The sequence below is a fragment of the Dermochelys coriacea genome, chromosome 2 (assembly GCF_009764565.3).
Source record: "Dermochelys coriacea isolate rDerCor1 chromosome 2, rDerCor1.pri.v4, whole genome shotgun sequence".
NCBI lineage: Eukaryota > Metazoa > Chordata > Testudines > Dermochelyidae > Dermochelys > Dermochelys coriacea.
In genome coordinates this window covers 144878582-144902432 of record NC_050069.1, presented here as the reverse complement: position 1 = coordinate 144902432, position 23851 = coordinate 144878582, and the positions used below count along the sequence as shown (strand labels likewise).

The following is a 23851-nucleotide window of genomic DNA, read 5'->3' as shown; positions in this document are numbered from 1 at the left end:
ATATTCTCCATTACCTTGCCCCTTGTGTAGTTATTTATCTCTCTACAAAATGAATGCGAAGTAGTTGTAAACTGCTACTAAGTCAGAAGTTAAATTTTTGGGTGCCCAATTTGAGTGAGGAGAATTGAACACAAGTTAGAGAGCAAAGAAGTCAAGGCCCAATTCTCATATCTAATAGGACACTTTGCTCTCACAGGGTAAAGAGGATTTAAACATGGGTGTAAATGGAACTTTATGATCTTTTAAGGACCTATTCTACTGCTCTGGCTGTGTGTTGTAACTGATATGGCCCAAATGCATTGCAGAGTTCCTCAGAGAGGAGGATCAGTCACTGAGGAACACGCAGGGGAAGATGCAGGAGCGTCCATTATTCAAGGTCACATAGAATATCAGAGTTGGAAGGAACCTCACGAGATCACCTAGTCCAACCCCCGCTCAAAGCAGGACCAGTCCCCAATTTTTTTTTGCCCCAGAACCCTAAATGGCCCCCTCAAGGATTGAACTCACAACGTGGGGTTTAGCAGACCAATGCTCAAACCACTGAGCTAGCCCCCCCACATAGATACACATAAAGAAAAGAAATGATTGGTACCATCTCAGCCAAAGCTACAGATGCTCAGTCTCCACTAGGAAACATTAGCAGTTGGAACATTATATCCAAATAAAAGCATGATCCACTCCTATATCTCACTACTCCTCAGAATCAGAAACACTGACCTCCTGAGCAGTGCAACAACTGAACTCTAGGGTCAAGACCAGCAATCGCACCCCAATGCGCAAGTCACTAGGAAGAACAATTAAAAACCAACAAGCTAGCACCACAGATCCCTGCACAGAACTACCACACTAGCAAACAGCCTCCCCACAGTGAGCCTCTGGCCAAATACGGAATCGGTGAAGTGGAAAGTGGGAGCCACCCAGCAGAGTCCAAACCCAGAGTAGGGTGACTGGGAGCCCACCTGACAGGCGAGATTGAGACACAGGGGCTCTTTCTATTTCCATGGCTAATATCTGAGCACGTGGGAGCAATTTCAGCACATTACCCGAAAGGCTGAAACACTGTGAAAAATACACCCAGCCCGGGAGCCAGAAGGGGGCGTCCTGCTACGGAGCCACCTGGGCTGTAGAGGGACAAATGAACACATGGGGGGGAACTTCCCGCACCCTGCGAGCTCTTTGCAGGGCACAACTTACCTGCCTCTGGAGATTCCCTTTGGCGCCAACACGCCTACAGCTTGTGGGGTGGCGAACGGCGCCCCTCATTTCCCTCTCCCTTTGTGTGACCTCACAATTGGATACTAAGTGTGTTGCCTAGTAACCACGGAACGCAGAACCACCCGCAACAGCGGGACCGGCGGAGCCTCCCTGCTCTGTGCCCCAGGCGGGCCGGGCTCTGGCCGTGGGATGCCGCGCACCCTGGAGGGGACGGACCCGGATGGGCAGCGGGAGGAGAAATCAGCTGAGCAGGCAAGCGGGAAACACCAGCTGCCGCTCTCCGCCCTGTCCGCCTTCAGCTACGTCCCGCCCAGCCGCAGGGACCCTCCGGAGCACAGCTACTTCCACCAGCAGCTCAAGGTGAGCGGGAGGAGCACGGGGCAGGGTGTGAAAGGGACAGCATGGAGCGGGCCTGGGGGAAAGGGAATGAAAAGTGGAGGAAAAAGAAAGGAGGGCGCGTCGGAGTGAAAGCGAAGAGGCTGCAGGGGGCAGGAGAAACATCACACACACGGATGTGCAAGAAGTAAGTAGACGTTTGTACATTTCACCTGGAGAGGAAAATCCATTCTTGGCTTTCCCTCCCCACCCTTAAGTCTTAAATTTGCAGAGCCTGGGCCCCTGAGTGGTCAGCACTCATCATTCCTCCTAAGTAAAGCAATTAATATCAACAAGGGTTCAGCACCTGGAAAATCTTGTTTGCTCCTTAGGGTATAATTTACAGCCTAGGGAAAAAAAGTGGTTAAATGGGGTTTACTGAGCCCTAGCGAAATTCATAAAGGGCGTGTATAAGAAGTTCAGCTTTTTGGCAGTCTTTTTCAGTCTAATTCAATCTGGGACCATGTATTTGCATGTAATAAGATTGGGGTGAGTTGGTCTTAGTCACAATAGACATGATGACAACACAACCCTCTGAAATTTGATGCCAATATTTTAAAGGCACACAAATCAACCACACGGGAATGTCACACTTTTGCCTTATGCTGGAAAGGACACTTTAACACTTACATAGTGTTTACAACACTTTTCATTTTCAAAGTTCTTTATGAAGTGTAATTAATTTTGACTGCTGGAGGAGGAAAGGTATTACTCACATTTTCTAGATGGAAAAGTGATACAGAAAGGAGTTGGAGTGAATTTCAACAAAACATATTGAATTGACAAACAGAATGTTGTCCTCTGTTTAAACCTCTAAACATACTTCAGATAGTTATTTTATTGAAAAATATCTTAGTACTATCTATATTTGGCACAGATTAGGTGTCCAATTTCTGCTGAGAAGTCTGTGTTGTCAGAGGTTGCAGTCTAAGAAAATAGTTTCCATATTGGTTCAGAAGTGGAAAACTCCTTTTTCAGGGAGTTGCATGCTGCATCAGGGATCATCAGGGATGATGCTGCATCACTTGCCCCATAACCTCAGCCGAGCAGAACACAATGCCATCCACAGTCTCAGAAACAACTCTGACATCATAATCAAAAAGGCTGACAAAGGAGGTGCTGTCGTCATCATGAATAGGTCGGAATATGAACAAGAGGCTACTAGGCAGCTCTCCAACACCACTTTTTACAAGCCATTACCCTCTGATCCCACTGAGAGTTACCAAAAGAAACTACAGCATTTGCTCAAGAAACTCCCTGAAAAAGCACAAGAACAAATCCGCACAGACACACCCCTGGAGCCACGACCTGGGGTATTCTATCTGCTACCCAAGATCCATAAACCTGGAAATCCTAGACGCCCCACCACCTCAGGCATTGGCACCCTGACAGCAGGATCGTCTGGCTATGTAGACTCCCTCCTCAGGCCCTACGTTACCAGCACTCCCAGCTATCTTCGAGACACCACTGACTTCCTGAGGAAACTACAGTCCATTGGTGATCTTCCTAAAAACACCATCCTAGCCACTATGGATGTAGAAGCCCTCTACACCAACATTCCACACAAAGATGGACTACAAGCCGTCAGGAACAGTATCCCCGATAATGGCACGGCTAACCTGGTGGCTGAACTTTGTGACTTTGTCCTCAACCATAACTATTTCACATTTGGGGACAATGTATACCTTCAAATCAGCGGCACTGCGATGGGTACCCGTATGGCCCCACAGTATGCCAACATTTTTATGGCTGACTTAGAACAACGCTTCCTCAGCTCTCGTCCCCTAATGCCCCTATTCTACTTGCGCTACATTGATGACATCTTCATCATCTGGACCCATGGAAAAGAAGCCCTTGAGGAATTCCACCATGATTTCAACAATTTCCATCCCACCATCAACCTCAGCCTGGACCAGTCCACACAAGAGATCCACTTCCTGGACACTACGGTGCTAATAAGCGATGGTCACATAAACACCACACTATACCGGAAACCTACTGACTGCTATTCCTACCTACATGCCTCTAGCTCTCATCCAGATCATACCACACGATCCATTGTCTACAGCCAAGCTCTATGATATAACCACATTTGCTCCAACCCCTCAGGCAGAGACAAACACCTACAAGATCTCTATCATGCATTCTTACAACTACAATACCCACCTGCTGAAGTGAAGAAACTGATTGACAGAGCCAGAAGAGTACCCAGAAGTCACTTACTACAGGACAGGCCCAACAAAGAAAAAAACCGAAAGCACTAGCCATCACCTTCAGCCCCCAACTAAAACCTCTCCAACGCATCATCAAGTATCTACAACCTATCCTGAAGGACGACCCATCACTCTCACAGATCTTGGGAGACAGACCAGTCCTTGCTTACAGACAGCCCCCCAACCTGAAGCAAATACTCACCAGCAACCACACACCACACAACAGAACCACTAACCCAGGAACCTATCCTTGCAACAAAGCCCGTTGCCAACTCTGTCCACATATCTATTCAGGGGACACCATCACAGGGCCTAATCACATCAGCCACATTATCAGAGGCTCGTTCACCTGCGCATCCACCAATGTGATATATGCCATCATGTGCCAGCAATGCCCCTCTGCCATGTACATTGGTCAAGCTGGACAGTCTCTACGTAAAAGAATAAATGGACACAAATCAGACGTCAAGACTTATAACATTCAAAAACCAGTCAGAGAACACTTCAATCTCTCCGGTCACTCGATTACAGACCTGAGGGTGGCTATCCTCCAACAAAAAAACTTCAAAAACAGACTCCAATTAATTTGCAAACTGGATACAATTAACTTAGGCTTGACTAGAGACTGGGAATGGATGAGTCATTACACAAAGTAAAACTATTTCCCCATGTTATTTCTCCCCCCCCCCCACCCCATCCCCCACTGTTCCTCAGATGTTCTTGTTAACTGCTGGAAATAGCCTACCTTGCTTGTCACCATGAAAGGTTTTCCTCCTTCCCCCTCCCCCCCCCCCCGCTGCTGGTGATGGCTCATCTTAAGTGATCACTCTCCTTACAGTGTGTATGATAAAACCCATTGTTTCATGTTCTGTGTGTGTGTATATATATCTCCCCACTGCATTTTCCTCCAAATGCATCCGATGAAGTGAGCTGTAGCTCACGAAAGCTTATGCTCAAATAAATTTGTTAGTCTCTAAGGTGCCACAAGTACTCCTTTTCTTTTTCTGGGGAATAAGCTGACTGCCTGTTGGGGTAAGCTTATTGACTATTTCAACAGAGAGTGTTAAAAATAAATGTAATTCATTTGAGAGATTGAGGTAGACAGAAGCATTTGCCTAAGGGCCTGAGAACATGACTGGAAGACAGGAAATCCTTAATTTGAATCCCATTTTTGACAACGACTCCCTTTCTGGTTTTGGGCAAATTCATGTAAACAGTGTGTGTTTCATTTCCCCATCTATAAATTACCCCATGCCTATTTGTTAGGCATTCTGTGAACTTTAATTAATGTTTGCAAAGTGATTTTCAAGTTCTTGATTTTATTAAGCCAGATCATAGGAAATGCTCACCTGAGACATGGATTGCTTGTCCATTTTACATGATTCATTCATTCTGACTTGTTTATTAAAAATACAGGCCTACTATCCTAGCATTTAGCAATTGATAGAAATGACTACCATTAATATCGGTAAAGTATCTGAAGACAAAATAACCAGTCAGACATTGCAAAACTAGGTAGGACTTGACATGCCAGGTGATAACAACGATCTGTAACCACAGCAATGTAATTGGTATAATTCTAGCAGGACTGCTCAAAACAGATTATCTAGGGTAGATTTACAGTTAAACATAATAGGCTGGCTGTCTACCTTCAAGACCAAGAGAGGCTGAATTTTCTTCATTGATATAGTGAGTCAGTGAATAATGCAGTAGTTCTTTTTAACCAGCATGAAGTAGATCTTTACTTGGCTTCTAAATAAAATATGGAGAGCAAAGGAAAAGCTATAGTGAAGTACGATAATGGAGAGGACAAATCATCACCTAGAATTTTGCAAGGCTCATCGCCTCTGAGAAGTGAAAGGGAGAATAGATTAAAAAGCAAAACAGCCCCTCCTCTTGAACACCAAGTAACATATTTCCCTTATTGAATAACCCCATTATATTATGTTTGAAAACTCATGGCGATCAGGGAGGTCCCCGATGACTGGAAAAAGGCTAATGTAGTGCCCATCTTTAAAAAAGGGAAGGAGGAGGAACCGGGGAAGTACAACAGGCCATTCAGCTTCACCTCAGTTCCTGGAAAAATCATGGAGCAGGTCCTCATGGAATTCATTTCGAAGCACTTTGAGGAGAGAAAAAGTGATCAGAAACAGTCACCATGGATTCACCGAGGGCAAGTCATGCCTGACTAACCTAATTGCCTTCTATGATGAGATAACTGGCTCTGTGAATGAGGGGAAAGCAGTGGATGTGTTGTTTCTTGACTTTAGCAAAGCTTTTGATATGGTCTCCCACATTATTCTTGCCAGCAAGTTAAAGTATGGGCTGGATGAATGGACTATGAGGTGAATAGAAAGCTGACTAGATTATCGGGCTCAACAGGTAGTGATCAGTGGCTCCATGTCTAGTTGGCAGCTGGTATCAAGTGGAGTGCCCCAAGGGTCGGTCCTGGGGCCAGTTTTGTTCAATATCTTCTTTAATGATCTGGAGGATGGCATGGATTGCACCCTCAGCAAGTTTGCAGATGACACTAAACTGAGAGGAGTGGTAGATACTCTGGAGGATAATGATAGGCTACAGAGGGCCCTAGACAAATTAGAGGATTGGGACAAAAGAAATCTGATGAGGTTCAACAAGGACAAGTGCAGTGTCCCGCACTTAGGACGGAAGAATCCCATGCACTGCTGCAGACTAGGAACAGAGTGGCTAGGCAGCAGTTCTGAAGAAAAGGACCTAGGTCTTACAGTGGACTAGAATAATAGACTTTACAGTCAGAAGGACCATTATGATAGTCTAGTCTGACCTCCTGCACAACGCAGGCCATAGAATCTCACCCACCCTCTCCTGTAACAAACCCCTGACTAATGTCTGAGCTATGAAGTCCTCAAATCATGGTTTAAAGATTTCAAGGTGCAGAGAATCTTCCAGTAAATGACCCGTGCCCCATGCTGCAGAGGAAGGCGAAAACCCCCCAAGGCCTCTGCCAATCTGCCCTAGAGGAAAATTCCTTCCCGACCCCAAATATGGCGATCAGCTAAACCCTGAGCATGTGGGCAAGACTCACCAGCCAGACACCCAGGAAAGAATTCTCTGTAGCAACTCAGATCCCACCCTATCTAACGTCCCATCACAGGCCATTGGGCCTATTTACCACTAATATTCAAAGATCAATTAATTGCCAAAATTAGGCTATCCCATCATACCATCCCCTCCATAAACTTATCAAGCTTAGTCTTGAAGCCAGATATGTTTTTTGCCTCCACTGCTCCCCTTGGAAGGCTATTCCAGAACTTTACTCCTCTGATGGTTAGAAACCTTAGTCTGATTTCAAGTCTAAACTTCCTGATGGCCAGTTTATATCCATTTGTTCTTGTGTCCACATTGGTACTGGGCTTAAATAATTCCTCTCCCTCCCTGGTATTTATCCCTCTGATATATTTATAGAGAGCAATCATATCTCCCCTCAGCCTTCTTTTGGTAAGGCTAAACAAACCAAGCTCTTTGAGTCTTCTTTCATAAGACAGGTTTTCCATTCCTCGGATCATCCTAGTAGCCCTTCTCTGTACCTGTTCCAGTTTGAATTCATCCTTCTTAAACACGGGAGACCAGAACTGCACACAATATTCCAGATGAGGTCTCACCAGTGCCTTGTATAACGGTACTAACACTTTCTTATCTCTACTGGAAATACCTCACCTGATGCATCCCAAGACCGCATTAGCTTTTTTGATGGCCATATCACATTGGCAGCTCGTAGTGATCCTGTGATCAATCAATATTGCAAGGTCCTTCTCCTCCTCTGTTACTTCCAAGTGATGTATCCCCAGTTTATAACAAAAATTCTTGTTATTAATCCCTATATGCATGACCTTGCACTTTTCACTATTAAATTTCATCCTATTATTATTACTCCAGGTTACAAGGTCATCCAGATGTTCCTGTAGGATATCCCGATCCCTCTCTGTATTGGCAATACCTCCCAGCTTTGTCTCATCTGCAAACTTTATTAGCACATTCCCACATTTGGACCAAGGTCAGTAATAAAAAGATTGGTTTTGGGATTAATCCTATTTAATCTCTGAGGAACTCCACTAGTAACCTCCTTCGAGCCTGACAGTTCACCTTTCAGTATGACCATTTGTAGTCTCTCCTTTAACCAGTTCCTTATCCACCTTTCAATTTTCATATTGATCCCCATCTTTTCCAGTTTAGCTAATAATTCCCCATGTGGAACCATATCAAATGCCTTACTGAAATCAAGGTAAATTAGATCCACTGCATGTCCTTTTGTCTAAAAAATGTTACCTTCTCAAAGAAGGAGATCAGGTTGGTTTGGCAAGATCTACCTTTTGTAAAACCATGCTGTATTTTGTCCCAAAGGACATTGAGGTCAATGTCCTTAACTATTTTCTCCTTCAAAATTTTTTCCAAGACCTTGCATACTGCAGATGTCTAACTAACAGGCCTATAGTTACCCGGATCACTTTTTTTCCTTTTCTTAATAATAGGAACTATGTTAGCAATTCTCCAGTCATACGGTACAAGCCCTGAGTTTACAGATTCATTAAAAATTCTTGGTAATGGGCTTGCAATTTCATGTGCCAGTTCCTTTAATATTCTTGGATGAAGATTATTTGGGGCCCCCGATTTAGTCCCATTAAGCTGTTTGAGTTTGGCTGCTATCTCGGATGTGGTAATATCTACCTCCATATCCTCATTCCCGTTTGTCATGCTACCATTATCCCTAAGCTCCTCATTAAAGACGGAGGCAAAGTATTTGTTTAGATATTGGGCCATGTCTAAATTATCCTTAACCTCCACTCCATTCTCAGTGTTTAGCGGTCCCACTTCTTCTTCCTTTGTTTTCTATTTATTTATATGGCTAGAGAACCTTTTACTATTGGTTTTAATTCCCTTTGCAAGGTCCAACTCTACATGTCTTTTGGCGTTTCTCACTTTATCCCTACATGTTCTGACCTCAATAAGGTAGCTTTCTTTGCTGATCCCTCCCACCTTCTACTCCTTGTGGGCTTTCTGCTTTTTCTTAAACACCTTTCGGAGATGCTTACTCATCCAGCTTGGTCTACAACTCCTGCCTATGAGTTTTTTCCCCTTTCTTGGGATGCAGGCTTCTGATAGTTTCTGCAACCTTGACTTGAAGTAATTCTAGGCCTCCTCCACCTTTAGATGCATACATTCTTCAGTCCAATCCACTTTCCTAACTAATTTCCTTAATTTTCTAAAGTTAGCCCTTTTGTAATCAAAAACCCTAGTCACAGATCTATTTTTGTTTATCCTTCCATTTAGTTTGAACTGAATTAGCTCATGATTGCTTGAACCAAGGTTGTCCCCTACAACTATTTCTTCTATGAGGTCCTGACTACTCGCCAAAACCAAATCTAAAATGGCATTCCCCTCTTGCTATCACATCCAGGAAAATCTGAGCCCTATTATTATTACTAGCACTTGTTCTCCAGTCTATATCTGGGAAGTTAGTCTCCCATGATCACACAATTCCCATTAGTATTTACTTCATTAAAAATATTAAAGAGGTCTCTATCCATATCCAAATTGGATCCCGGCAGTCTATAGCATACCCCAAGCACTGTCCCAGGGGAGGCTCTAGTAACTTTCTTCCCCAATGTGATTTTTGCCCAGACTGACTGTCTTATCCATTCCATCACTTCTTATTTCTTTACATTTATTTCTACCTCATCATTGATATACAATGCTACTCTGCCACTTTTGCCTTTTATGACTGTCTTTCCTAAACAGCACATACACTTCAATATCTGTACTCCAGTGTTGACTACTATTCCATCATGTTTCTGTTATCCCTATAATATCTGGTTTCACTTCCTGCACCAATAGCTCTAGTTCCTCCGTTTTGTTACGTAGGCTCCTCACATTAGTGTACAAACATCTTAATTTTTGCCATTTGGCTTCGCTCACATTGTGCCTAATCGGGTAAAGAGACATTCTGTTGCCAAAAGAACAGGAGTACTTGTGGCACCTTAGAGACTAACAAATTTATTAGAGCATAAGCTTTCATGAGCTACAGCTAACTTCATCGGATGCATAGAATGGAACATTTATCTGTATGTGTATATGTTAGAAGTTACCATAAAAACTGTAAAAAGAAAAGGAGTACTTGTGGCACCTTATTTCTTAGTCTCTAAGGTGCCATAAGTACTCCTTTTCTTTTTTTGGATACAGACTAACACGGCTGCTACTATGAAACCATACAAACTGTGAGACGCTAATCAGTTAAGATGACCTATTATCAGCAGGAGAAAAAAACTTTAGTGATAATCAAGATGGCCCATTTAGACAGTTGATAAGAAGGTGTGAGGATGCTTAACTTAAGGAAATAGATTCAATAAGTGTAATGACCCAGCCACTCCCAGTCTCTATTCAAACCCAAGTTAATGGTATCTAGTTTGCATATTAATTCAAGTTCAGCAGTTTCTCGTTGGAGTCTGTTTTTGAAGCTTTTCTGTTGCACAATTGCTTCCCTTAGATCTTTTACTGAGTGGCCATGGAGGTTAAAGTGTTCTTCTACTGTTTTTTTAATGTTATGATTCAAAGAAGGAGAACACGTCAACCTCGGTGGCCGCTCAGTAAAAGATCTAAGGGAAGCAATTGTGCAACAGAAAAGCTTCAAAACCAGACTTCAGCGAGAAACTGCTGAACTTGAATTAATATGCAAACTAGATACCATTAACTAGGGTTTCAATAGAAACTGGGAGTGGCTGGGTCATTACACTTATTGAATCTATTTCCTTAAGTATCCTCACACCTTCTTGTCAACTGTCTAAATGGGCCATCTTGATTATCACTACAAAAGTTTTTTTTCTCCTGCTGATAATAGCTCATCTTAACTAATTAGCCTCTCACAGTCTGTATGGTAACTTCTAACTTATCTGTATGTGTGTGTATCTTACTATATGTTCCATTCTATGCATCTGATGAAGTGAGCTGTAGCTCACAAAAGCTTATGGTCTAATAAATTTGTTAGTATCTAAGGTGCCACAAGTACTCCTGTTCTTTCTGCGGATACAAACTAACATGACCGCTACTCTGAAACCATTCTATTGCCAGTATCACCTATTAGACTGGTATCTAAACTACCCTTCCTCCTTATGTCCATTTTCCTACCCATGGCTGTATCCTTTCTTACTTCGTCTTCTTCCCTCTCAGTGTTAAAATCCAGCATGGAGATTACCTGGACATCTCCCAACCATCTCCCCCAAATTCCTAGTTGAAAGCTCTCTTAATCAGTTGTGCCAGCCTCCATCCTAGAAGTCTATTTCCCTCCCTACTCAGGTGAGGTCCATCCTGAGAGAACTGTCCTCTGTTCATGAATGCTTCTCAGTGGCCATACATCGCAAAGCCCTCCTTATAGCACCACTGCCTGAACCATCTGTTGATCATCATAATCTTGTCACACCTTTGTTGCCCTTCTCTAGGAACAGGCAGAATCCCTCTGAAGATCACCTGAGCCTCGATTTCCTTAAGCATCTTCCCTAGCCTGCATAGTCTCCCTTGATAAGTTCCAGTGAGAATCTAGCTGAATCATTTGTTCCCACATGAAGGGCAATCAGTGGATTCTTTCCCACTCCTGTTAGGATCCTCTTCAGCCTCAGCTCCACATCCCATATTTTAGCAACTGGCAGACAGCACACCCTTCTGTTCTCTGGATCAGCTCTGGTTACAGGCCTGTCTATCCTTCTCAGTAAGGAGTCCCCAATCATATAGACCAGCCTTTTCCTGGTGATGGTGTGATTCTCCGGTCTATCCTCTGTTCCCTCTGGCTGCAAGTCTTCTCAATTCCTATTGTCTCTTGCAACCCATCCCATATCCTCCTGGGGCTCATATTTGATGGTGTTATCTCCATTGACTCTTCCCCTCAGACTAGCTGCTCTTCTCTTCTTCCGTGCCCTCTCACCTTCAGTGACCACCTGCTGTGCCCCTTCTTCATTTTCTAACTCCGCAAACATGTTCCTGAGCTCTGTTTCTCCTTCACTAGATAGTCTTTTCCTCTGCCTGGTTCTCTTAGTCACATGCTTCTATGATCCACTTTCCTCACCCAGCAGTCTCCCCTTGGAATTCTTTGGTCCTGCTTCCATCTGCAAGTCTGAACTTTTCCCGTCAGCCTCCTCATGTCTTTGTTTCATCATCCGCTCAAACCCCCTTCTAAACTCGACCAGAGTTTCCCCCTGCATCTCCAATCCTTGGATCTTTTCTTCTATGAGTTCTATTAGGTGGCACTTCATGCAGACAAAACTCAAAAATCTTCTCCTCCAAGCTGGATATAAGTCAGCAGCGTGCCCTTGTTGCCAAGAAGGCTAACAGCATTTGGGGCTGTATAAGTAGAAGCATTGCCAGCAGATCGATGGACGTGATCATTCCCCTCTATTCGGCATTGGTGAGGCCTCATCTGGAGTACTGTGTCCAGTTTTGGGCCCCACACTACAAAAAGGATGTGGAAAGATTGGAAAGAGTCCAGCAAAGGACAACAAAAATGATTAGGAGGTTGGATTTATTTATGACTTATGAGGAGAGGCTGAGGGAACTGGGATTATTTAGTCTGCAGAAGAGAAGAATGAGGGGGGATTTAATAGCTGCTTTCAATTACCTGAAAGGGGGTTCTAAAGAGGATGGATTTAGACTGTTTTCAATGGTAGAAGATGACAGAACAAGAAGTAATGGTCTCAAGTTGCAGTGTGGGAGGTTTAGGTTGGATATTAGGAAAAACTTTTTCACTAGGAGGGTGGTGAAGCACTGAAATGGGTTACCTAGGGAGGTGGTGGACTCTCCTTCCTTAGAGATTTTTAAGGTCAGGCTTGACAAAGCCCTGGCTGGGATAATTTAGTTGGGGATTGGTCCGGCTTTGAGCAGGGGGTTGGACAAGATCAGTGGTTCTCAAACTAGGTCCGCTGCTTGTTCAGGGAAGGCGGGCCAGTTTGTTTACCTGCTGCTTCCGCAGGCTTGGCCGATCACACGGTTTGCTGCTCCAGGCCAATGGGGGCTGCAGGAAGGGCGGCCAGCAGATCCCTTCGCCTGCGCAGTTTCCCGCTGCCCTCATTGGCCTGGAGCGGCGAACCACGGCGAATGGGAGCTGTGATCAACCGAACCTGTGGACGTGGCAGGTAAACAAACCGGCCTGGCCCTCCTGGGGCTTTCCCTGAACAAGCGGCAGCCCTAGTTTGAGAACCACTGAACTTGATTACCTCCTGAGGTCCCTTCCAACCCTGATATCCTATGATTCTATAGGAGTGCACTAGTGACACGATAGTTAAGGCAGTGCCAAAAGTTTCCTTTCAATGGGACCATTATAACCATCTAGTACTGTTCTGACTTTAATATTTTTAGATAAATAGTTATAAAATAGAAAAAAGCCTATAAAAATCAGAACATGCTTCAGTTTTCTAAAGTACAATAAGACCTGGCAGAATTTTGTTTAATAGGTAGTAATTTTTTTTTAAATTTTTAAAATTATTTAAATTTTCACAGTTGCACAAAAGTATGGGGTTTAAGCATTTTTTATATTTATTGATGTAAATGTTCACACTTGTGGGAAACTGGAGGGGAGGGTGTCAGACAATTATTTAATGACTGACATTGATATTCAAAAAGTTAAAGCTTTATAGCCATTAAAGCCACAAATTGTCAACCTCACACGTGAAAACATACAAAGTAAATATCCTTAAATCAAACTGTCTCAAGCAGCACTTTTCTTACTTTGCCAATCTGTAAATTTCAGTTATTATTGATGGAATTTATTTGGTCAGGTTGTATGTACACAGTGAAATCGATGTTTACTGACATTTACCTATAAAAATCTAATCCTTCCAAGCCTAATTACAACTACTTCATTGCTGAGCCAAAAATGAAGGCTGAAGTTTTTAAAGTTTCACTTTTTCAGATTTTTAGATCGTGTATCACAAGAGCAGTGAGATAGGTTGAGATCTTCTCTGGTCAAAGTGCTGAGCCTTTGATGATTTTCATAAGTACAGTAATCATTAATATATTGCAAAAGGTCTTTTCCTCTCCTCTCTCAAATATTTTTTTCTGAAACATACATGGTTCAGTATCTGTAAACAATAATAAATCTCTAGTGTCTGTAGCTAATTGTGTGTTACTTAGCACCTTGGACCTTCAAGGACTCAACACTTCATTTCTTGTATATAAAAAACCGGTGCTGCAATCAGTGGGAGTCTTGGGTACACCAGGAAATGCAAGACTGGGCTTCACTCGAGACACTCATTAATACAGCTCTGAGATTTTCATATGAAAAGATGTTTTAAGTACAATCATTTTTATGTTTCTGGGAGAGGTGGCAAGTGTGTATTTATGCATATTATTGGAACTAGAGATTACTCATGCAGTATGTTTCTGAGCTACACAAAAATATGCATTAACTTGAAGATAAAGCCTGATTCACAGGCTACTTTCAATATCTATTTCTTTCAAAATGAACTTCAAAGCTGCTTTTCTCTCCATTTTCTTCAGTCAGAATGTCTCTTTAATCAAGTATATGCATTTGCTGAAGGAAAATAGTTCAATAAGGAAACTGATTTAAGCTTCCATGTGGTTACTATAAATTACAAAGGGGGAAACAGTGATATGAAATACTCTGAAAAATCCTCTGGCAATGTCTTTTCATATACCATTGAAATTGTTTTAGTTTCACATTTTCATTGACAAGCCAAATGCACAAAAGAATTGTAACAATTTTTCACACTATTTCAAAAGGATGCCCCAAATGTTGCTAATAACTGATGTTCCTCAGAGCATCTAGTGCTGCACCTGCACCAGTTAGTAGTTCTACTACATTATTTTCTAACTTACAGTGTTAAACACCATCTTAAGTTAATCATATTTTTTCTTTATCCCAAGACAGGGATTGTTTCCACATATGACTCCATTTTTAAGAGGCCAATGGGTTACAATGAAAAACTCCACCGATGTGACAGAGAACATGCAAACTGTCGAGTTCTTAACATTAATGATGAGGTAAGGTTTATATGCTGATATTAAAGTGGCTTCATTCATATTGACAGCACTGGAGTTAGGTGCCTAGGCTCCAACACAATTAATGTGGAGAGACAGATGTGACAGAGACCCTTTGACAATGTGGCCCATTGTTCTTTGCAACGCATTCTTATCTCAGACCTGACAAACTCACTACACCGAACATGTGTCTTACAGGATATTTATCTATAAAGAGTAACTTAGGTTATCTACAGAAATGTAGTAACCTGTCAAGCTTCATAATCCTTTTGAAATATCGGACCAAATAATATTTAAGGAATAATGTATTTATATTACAAAGAAAAGGAGTACTTGTGGCACCTTGGAGACTAACAAATTTATTTGAGCGTAAGCTTTTGTGAGCTACAGCTCACTTCATCGGATGCATTTGGTGGAAAATACAGTGGGGAGATTTATATATACACACACACAAAACATGAAACAATGGGTTTTATCATACATACTGTAAGGAGAGTGATCACTTAAGATGAGCCATCATCAGCGGGGGAGGGGGAAGGAGGAAAACCTTTCATAGTGACAAGCAAGGTGGGCTATTTCCAGCAGTTAACAAGAACATATGAGGAACAGTGGTGATGGTGGTGGGGGGGGGAAATAACATGGGAAAATAGTTTTATTTTGTGTAATGACTCATCCACTCCCAGTCTCTATTCAAGCCTAAGTTAATTGTGTCCAGTTTGCAAATTAATTCCAATTCAGCAGTCTCTCGTTGGAGTCTGTTTTTGAAGTTTTTTTTGTTGAAGGATAGCCACCCTCAGGTCTGTAATCGAGTGACCGGAGAGATTGAAGTGTTCTCCGACTGGTTTTTGAATGTTATAAGTCTTGACGTCTGATTTGTGTCCATTTATTCTTTTACATAGAGCCTGTCCAGTTTGACCAATGTACACGGCAGAGGGGCATTGCTGGCACACGATGGCATATATCACATTGGTAAATGCGCAGGTGAACGAGCCTCTGATAGTGTGGCTGATGTGATTAGGCTCTATGATGGTGTCCCCTGAATAGATATGTGGACAGAGTTGGCAATGGACTTTGTTGCAAGGATAGGTTCCTGGGTTAGTGGTTCTGTTGTGTGGTTGCTGGTGAGTATTTGCTTCATGTTGGGGGGCTGTCTGTAAGCAAGGACTGGCCTGTCTCCCAAGATCTGTGAGAGTGATGGGTCGTCCTTCAGGATAGGTTGTAAATCCTTGATGATGTGTTGGAGAGGTTTTTAGTTGTGGGCTGAAGGTGATGGCTAGTGGCGTTCTGTTCTTTTCTTTGTTGGGCCTGTCCTGTAGTAGGTGACTTCTGGGTACTCTTCTGGCTCTGTCAATCTGTTTCTTCACTTCAGCAGGTGGGTATTGTAGTTGAAAGAATGCTTGATCGAGATCTTGTAGGTGTTTGTCTCTGTCTGAGGATTTGGAGCAAATGAAGTTGTATCGTAGAGCTTGGCTGTAGACAATGGATCGTGTGGTGTGGTCTGGATGAAAGCTAGAGGCATGTAGATAGGAATAGCAGTCAGTAGGTTTCCGGTATAGGGTGGTGTTTATGTGACCATCGCTTATTAGCACCGTAGTGTCCAGGAAGTGGATCTCTTGTGTGGACTGGTCCAAGCTGAGGTTAATGGTGGGATGGAAATTGTTGAAATCCTGGTGGAATTCCTCAAGGGCTTCTTTTCCATGGGTCCAGATGATGAAGATGTCAGCAGTGTAGCGCAAGTAGAGTAGGGGCATTAGAGGACGAGAGCTGAGGAAGCGTTGTTCTAAGTCGGCCATAAAAATGTTGGCATACTGTGGGGCCATGCGGGTACCCATCGCAGTGCCGCTGATTTGAAGGTATACATTTTCCCCAAATGTGAAATAGTTATGGGTGAGGACAAAGTCACAAAGTTCAGCCACCAGGTTAGCCGTGCCATTATCTGGGATACTGTTCCTGACGGCTTGCAGTCCATCTTTGTGTGAAATGTTGGTGTAGAGGGCTTCTACATCCATAGTGGCTAGGATGGTGTTTTTAGGAAGATCACCGATGGATTGTAGTATGTAGATGGATGTATACCTTCAAATCAGCGCACTGCAATGGGTACCCACATGGCCCCACAGTATGCCAACATTTTTATGGCTGACTTAGGGGACGAGAGCTGAGGAAGCGTTGTTCTATGATAAAACCCATTGTTTCATGTTCTCTGTGTATGTATATAAATCTCCCCACTGTGTTTTCCACCGAATGCATCCGATGAAGTGAGCTGTACCTCACGAAAGCTTATGCTCAAATTAAATTTGTTAGTCTGTAAGGTGCCACAAGTACTCCTTTTCTTTTTGCGAATACAGACTAACACAGCTTCTACTCTGAAATCTTTATATTAAAAGTATGCTTTATGGACTTGGAGTAAAGGTTTGTCATCAGGGTAATGTGTCTCATTGGTGACCCATTCAGGCAAGAGGGAGTTGTTACCCCTCCCTAGTCAGCTGGCCAGGTAATACGAGGTTTTATTGGCTGCCCTTGCCATATCCCAGAACACTCAATGGAAAACCATCAGAGACAAGCACAAATGATTGGAACTACTTGGAGGTGAAAAACAACAATAGAGGAAGCAGGAGCCTGCCCTGGCTGTGAATAAAGACAAAAGATTGTTTCAGAATAACAGAGTGTAGGGAAAGGCACTCTGGATCATAGAATCATAGAATCATAGAATATCAGGGTTGGAAGGGACCCCAGAAGGTCATCTAGTCCAACCCCCTGCTCAAAGCAGGACCAAGTCCCAGTTAAATCATCCTAGCCAGGGCTTTGTCAAGCCTGACCTTAAAAACCTCTAAGGAAGGAGATTCTACCACCTCCCTAGGTAACGCATTCCAGTGTTTCACCACCCTCTTAGTGAAAAAGTTTTTCCTAATATCCAATCTAAACTTCCCCCATTGCAACTTGAGACCATTACTCCTCGTTCTGTCATCTGCTACCATTGAGAACAGTCTAGAGCCATCCTCTTTGAAACCCCCTTTCAGGTAGTTGAAAGCAGCTATCAAATCCCCCCTCATTCTTCTCTTCTGCAGACTAAACAATCCCAGCTCCCTCAGCCTCTCCTCGTAAGTCATGTGCTCTAGACCCCTAATCATTTTTGTTGCCCTTCGCTGTACTCTTTCCAATTTATCCACATCCTTCTTGTAGTGTGGGGCCCAAAACTGGACACAGTACTCCAGATGAGGCCTCACCAGTGTCGAATAGAGGGGAACGATCACGTCCCTCGATCTGCTCGCTATGCCCCTACTTATACATCCCAAAATGCCATTGGCCTTCTTGGCAACAAGGGCACACTGCTGACTCATATCCAGCTTCTCGTCCACTGTCAGCCCTAGGTCCTTTTCCGCAGAACTGCTGCCGAGCCATTCGGTCCCTAGTCTGTAGCGGTGCATTGGATTCTTCCATCCTAAGTGCAGGACCCTGCACTTATCCTTATTGAACCTCATTAGATTTCTTTTGGCCCAATCTTCCAATTTGTCTAGCCATTCACTGAGGAAACCCCCTAATGAGTGGGGTCTTTCATGAACATTTAGATTGTGGTTCTTGTGAAATCAGCCAGATCTGCAATGGACTGAACTTAGTAATATAGTAGACGTAACTATTGGTAAGTGTAGACCCAGGTTAGTGTTTTATGATTTTGTTTTGTGTTGTGTTGTAACCACTTGTTTTCACCACTTAGTTACATCTTTATTTTTTCTTAAATAAAACTACTTTTTTATTACAAGTGCTGTGTGGTTTAGAGGAACAGTGGTTTAATATGAAACCAGTGGCATTGGACTAATTTTTATAGTGGGGGTGCTGAAAGCCACTGAACAAAACTGTAAGCCCTCTATATGCTGGAAACCACTTGAAGCCAGGAGGTGCTGCTGCACCCCCAGTACTCCTAATTCCAGCATCCCTAGTGAAACTGGTAAATTGAGGTACACTGCATCTTTGGGTGCAGAGAATCTGGAATTTCTGTGAGTACCAGTACCAGGGGCAGGATAGCATAGGTGAACAATTCAAAGTGACTCGGGGATTGGGGTGCATCTCTTGTTAACCTGCAAGGCAAAGACAGGGCTGGCATAGCCTAGAAGAGAGTGCTTGAATGGCTTGATGGAGCTAGGAGCTAACAGCCAGTTACCAGAAGCAAGACTCCCTCACACCGGAGGCAGGAGGTAACAGGTTGACTATCTGTCCTGGGTACCTAAGAACTGTCATAATAGGCAACTTAGACTGTGATCCACAAAGCCAGCACACTAGGCAGGGAGCCACCTATGCGAGCCAATGGCCGACACCAACCAGAGAGGGGGCATGCTAAACCCTGCCCCTCTCTGAGATAGGTGCCTTGCTCTGCTAGTAATTCATGAATGGGACAGATAGGCACTTGGCTCCCTAAATTGTTTGTGGGGCCTGAAACAACACAGCTGGGGGACAGGAGGCACTCATAACCTCTAGCCTAGCAAAGAGGGTACTCATCTGGGATATGGGAAACCTCCACTTTAAGTCCCACCTCTAGTAGAAGAGTAAGGATTTAAAAATGGATCTGCTACCTCTCAAGTGAGTGCTCTAACCCCTGGGACATGCTGAGACAGGGTTTCCTCACTGTCTCTGTGGAAGTTGTTCCACTTTAATTAAACAGAATACTTAAATATGTATTGAGCCAGAGAATGTTAGAATGCTCTAACCACTAGATTATAGTCAATCACCTGAGATGTGGTAGCTCACTGTTCAACTCCCTTCTTCCCTCAGGAGGGGGCAGAAGTGGGAAGGAAGAGAAAACTTGAACTGGGGTCTTCCATATCCTGGCTGAGAACCCTAGGCTAAAGATTATAAGGGTAGTCCTTCTCCACTTTCAACCCCCCCCCCCCCCAGCAATTTTTTGTTTGTTTGATTTAGGCAGCTGAACACCTATCCTTCCTAGGTCATGACTCACCTGGTGCTTAGGCGGGAAAGAGGTGTTTGGACACCTCTCTCAAGGAAGCAGTACGCATGCTCAGGCAGTAGAAAAGCACTCAGGCATCTAGAGTGAGACTGCAAGACATGTGCCCAGAGGCAACAGTTTAGGTGCTGAATGAGTTTAGGCATCTACAGCATTAGGTAGCAGCCAAGCAGGAGTTTTGTGGGTCAATGGTGTCTGTAAATGGGACTTAGGCTTCCTAAATCAGATTCAGGGAAAGAGCAAAGTCACATCCATCAGACTGGGTAGACAGGTGTGGACGGTGCAGTTCAATAGCAGTACAGGCTAGTCACTCAAATGCAGACCCAAGGGGTCGGGCAAGCTTCTACTTGGGTAGCTACCCCATGTTGCTGCCCATTCCGCAGCGTCCACTGCTAGTTTTAGTGCACTAGCTCAAGCAGCGCTAGCATGTTTCCAGCTGCCTAAGCAGGGATGCACACTCCCAACTGCTGTATAGATATACTCAAAGGCACTCACACCCTATTTTCCTGAGCTAGCAGTCTCCCTTCTGTATATTTTCTGTATTCTCAGGGCACAGTAGAGTTTGGGGAGCAAAGCTAGGCTGAAACCATTTAGGATGTCCAAGTGGAGAGATCCTTGTAGGAGTTAATACGGCCTGGGAGGAGGGGTGCTGACACCAGTATGGGAGGGCAAATGCTCAGTTCAGAAGCTCTAAGATCTGTGAGAATTACCTCTGATTTCCCTGTGAATCATGGGATTCTGGGTGGGTCAGGGAATACTCCCAGTGTCTCTTCTGTATCCGAGCAGTTTCTGCCTAACCTCAAAAGCAAAGTGCCTAGTAGCCTTCATGGAGGCGCTGGCTCCTCTCTCTTTTTGGGGTCAAGACTCTGGTTGGGGGATGTTTTGTATTTCCCTCAGATTAATTTCCTTTTATTTTGGTAGAGTTTAGGGGTACAAGTGGTGTGTCACTGTTGGAAATGTGATGTCAGCAAAGCATTTTTGAAGAGGAAGGTTGCGCAGTGTTTCCTAGAGATGGACAGGCTCCCGCTTTGCCTGATCTCCTCTGTACATTCACTTCGTAGTTGGATCGACTCAACAGAGAATGCTTGACCCTGACCTTTGTGATCTGCATTGTCCCAGCAGAGCACCGCTGCTTCAGTGATACATAGACCAAAGCTTTAATGTAACTAAGGCTTGATCCAAATTTATCAAGTATTTGTACACAGATTAGGAGCTGCCACCTTAACCATGGTATAGGTTCCATCTTTATGTATCACCCTCTATTATTACAGTAGCACCTACAGACCCCAGCTAGGATTAGGAGCCGATTGTGCTAGACCCTATACAAACATACAAGTTCTCATACATTTGAAGTTCCATCCACACTGTAGCTACCGAAAGGAAGAAAGTTTTTTTTTTGTCTCTTTTGCCTCCAGAGCCTCCTGGTTGCTGTGACTCAGGAGGGTAATACTGCACCAGTCTACATTTACAGCCAGTTCACATTTACAAGGTCAGCGTCATAACCATAAGATTGTTTTTTAAAATGAGACCTTTAATTGCACAGAAATCAGTGGCTTAGTCCTCTACAATCGCCAGGGAAAGCCTCCTGCTTACCATAGGTGAGTCAGTGAACTGACTCTTTCACGCTCAGATTTCATTAACTTATTTTTTGCAGTAAGTTATGTGGGCAGAATACATGAAGGTGTAGCAAGATAGCAGGGCACAAAAACTGGCCGGGAGCATTACAAGCATCACAGTCACAAGTGCATTGTACAGGTCATCCCAACTGTGTGCTAATAAAACCTCGCTACTGCCTCCAAAAAACATACTAAATTAATTTATTACGTGGTCTGCAACTAATGACATGGAAATTATCTCCACATGTTTAGGGTGTGGATATACATATGGGTATGTACATGTAATCAGTATATAGTCATTGAGAGCATATCTCCATCTCAGTGGAGATATCCATATCTCAGGGATGCATACATATTTTATCACTATTGTTAAAGTTCAGTCAGAAATTTTGGACAATAGACTAATGATCCAAACCCCATTGTAATTGATTTTCAGCTAAACAAGTGTGCCTTGCTCTAACACACTTTATACAGTTCTGTCTAGGCAGAAGGCCCACTTGTCACCAGCTGCTACACCAGATCTAGCAATCTATATTTGTCACAGCAGTGGCTCCTCTACTGTTTTGCATGTGTGTTTATGTGTTAAGAAATATAAAATCTAAATAATGTTCTTACAGGAACTGGCAAGACCCATTGCTGTTTTGTCCTCTTCAGAATATGGGAGACACATAAACCAGCCCGTAGAGCAGTTGATCAGAGATTATGCAAGGATTAACCGTGTGCAGGCAGAGTTCTGCAGGAAAAATGGAGTCACCTGCTTGTTGGAAAAACCTTCTCAAAGTCTCAAACCATCATAAAGCTCCTGTCCCCCCAGCCACCGACATGAACATAGTGTAACACAGTTTTCACAGCAATAAGAAAATGAATACTTTCCTTCAGCTTGTCAATGTGACTTGGATAAAAAAAAAATTAAGCCATAAGAGCTGTCAGTTTCCCCATGTTAGTGTAAATGTACCTTGACATTTCATTAAAATCTTGCAAATAATTTCTCTTCCAATTTTCAATGTATTACGATAGGATAGAGCAAGTTTCTTCTTCAAAGCATTTACAAACATCAATTTACAATCCACACAACCATTCCTATTAGATTTGTAAGCAGTATTACCCGAATGGAAAAACTGAGGCAGAAAGAGGTTAAGGCCAAGATTTTCCAAAACAGGTACCTAAATCTGTAATCGGAAAAAAATATAAACAATTTTCAGATCAACCTGAAAAAAAATTTGTTGAGATTTTTGGCAAATGGGAAATTTTAAAAAAATACATCATTTGGGTGTCAAACTAAACCTTTCATTCAATTAAAAATGAAGTGTTTTGTTTTGGTTTCAAGTATTTAACTTTGTACAATAATACTGAAGGACATTTGTTAGGATATAGATATTCAGGCCCGTCTGTAAAGGCCTATACCCTAAGAATTTAGGTGTATTCTTATCACTTAGCTAGTTATAGAGGTAAAAAAGAAAGAATCAAAATCACTGTCTGTCGGTGTAAGGGCCTTCTCTTACTGTGACAGTCTGAGGCCCTGTGCTTAGGCTAAGGCCTTTGGCTAAGCAGCAGAGGCAGCCATAAGCTGGGAAGCGACCGCTCACCTCCTCACATTCCAAACTAGTCACATTGAAATAAGGTGCTATTGGGCCGTTAGGAATACAATCCTGTCCTGATCGTGCCCATCGCCTCCAGAGAAAGGGAAGTGCCTAGAAGATGGAAAAGGAAACTTAGTTGGATAGCATCCTGTCTGGCAAGAACTCACTTATCAATAGCTGGGATGTGGAATCCTCATTTCTGTGTTTGTTCTATCACTGTAGTCCCCATTTCCCTATTGTTTGTCTGTATAATCTCTGTCTGGTTCTGTGATTGTTTCTGTCTGCTGTACAATTAATTTTGCTGGGTGTAAACTAATTAAGGTGGTGGGATACAATTGGTTAAATAATCATGTTACAATATGTTAGGATTGATTAGTTAAATTTCAGGAAAATGATTGGTTAAGGTATAGCTAAGCAGAACTCAATCAGGAAGCGTGTGTTTGGACGGGGGGGGGGGAATGGGAACAGGAAATGGGGATGGGGAAATTGGAATCATGTTTTTGCTAAGGGCAGGAATAGGAACAGGGACACAGGTGTAAGGCTCCGTGGTGTCAGAGCTGGGAAGGGGGACACTAAGGAAGGAAACTGGAATCATGCTTGCTGGAAGTTCACCCCAATAAACATCTAACTGTTTGCACCCTTGGACTTCGGGTACTGTTGCTCTCTGTTCATGCAAGAAGGACCAGGGAAGTAAGTGTGTGAAGGAATAAGCCCCCTAACATCTTGGTGCCAGTGACTTGGATACATCGCATCGGATAGGTGAGTGGCAGCCTGTAAGTCCCCCTCCTGAACAGTCTGCACAGCTGCTTGGAGGGGGGTATAGCAAACTCTCGTGATGGTAGTTGCGGGTTCTGGCAAGCCAGGGTAAAGGATTTTTTGGAT

At 43.3% G+C, this 23851-nt stretch overlaps 1 protein-coding gene across 2 annotated transcripts; it reads left to right on the top strand.

Moving 5' to 3' along the window:
• The first annotated feature begins 549 nt into the window (after positions 1 to 549).
• C2H5orf49 (chromosome 2 C5orf49 homolog) lies at positions 550 to 22824 on the top strand. 2 transcript variants are annotated; one of them, XM_043508478.1, is made up of 4 exons: positions 550 to 1575; positions 14706 to 14822; positions 21189 to 21262; positions 22007 to 22112. In XM_043508478.1, the coding sequence occupies exons 1-4, from the start codon at positions 1405 to 1407 to the stop codon at positions 22059 to 22061; spliced, it is 417 nt and encodes a 138-aa protein (XP_043364413.1). In that variant the 5' UTR covers positions 550 to 1404; the 3' UTR covers positions 22062 to 22112. The 2 variants fall into 2 exon arrangements, with proteins under 2 accessions (XP_043364413.1, XP_038248279.1); XM_038392351.2 differs by lacking the exon at positions 21189 to 21262 and having other exon boundaries at positions 22007 to 22824.
• Positions 22825 to 23851: the final 1027 nt, after the last annotated feature.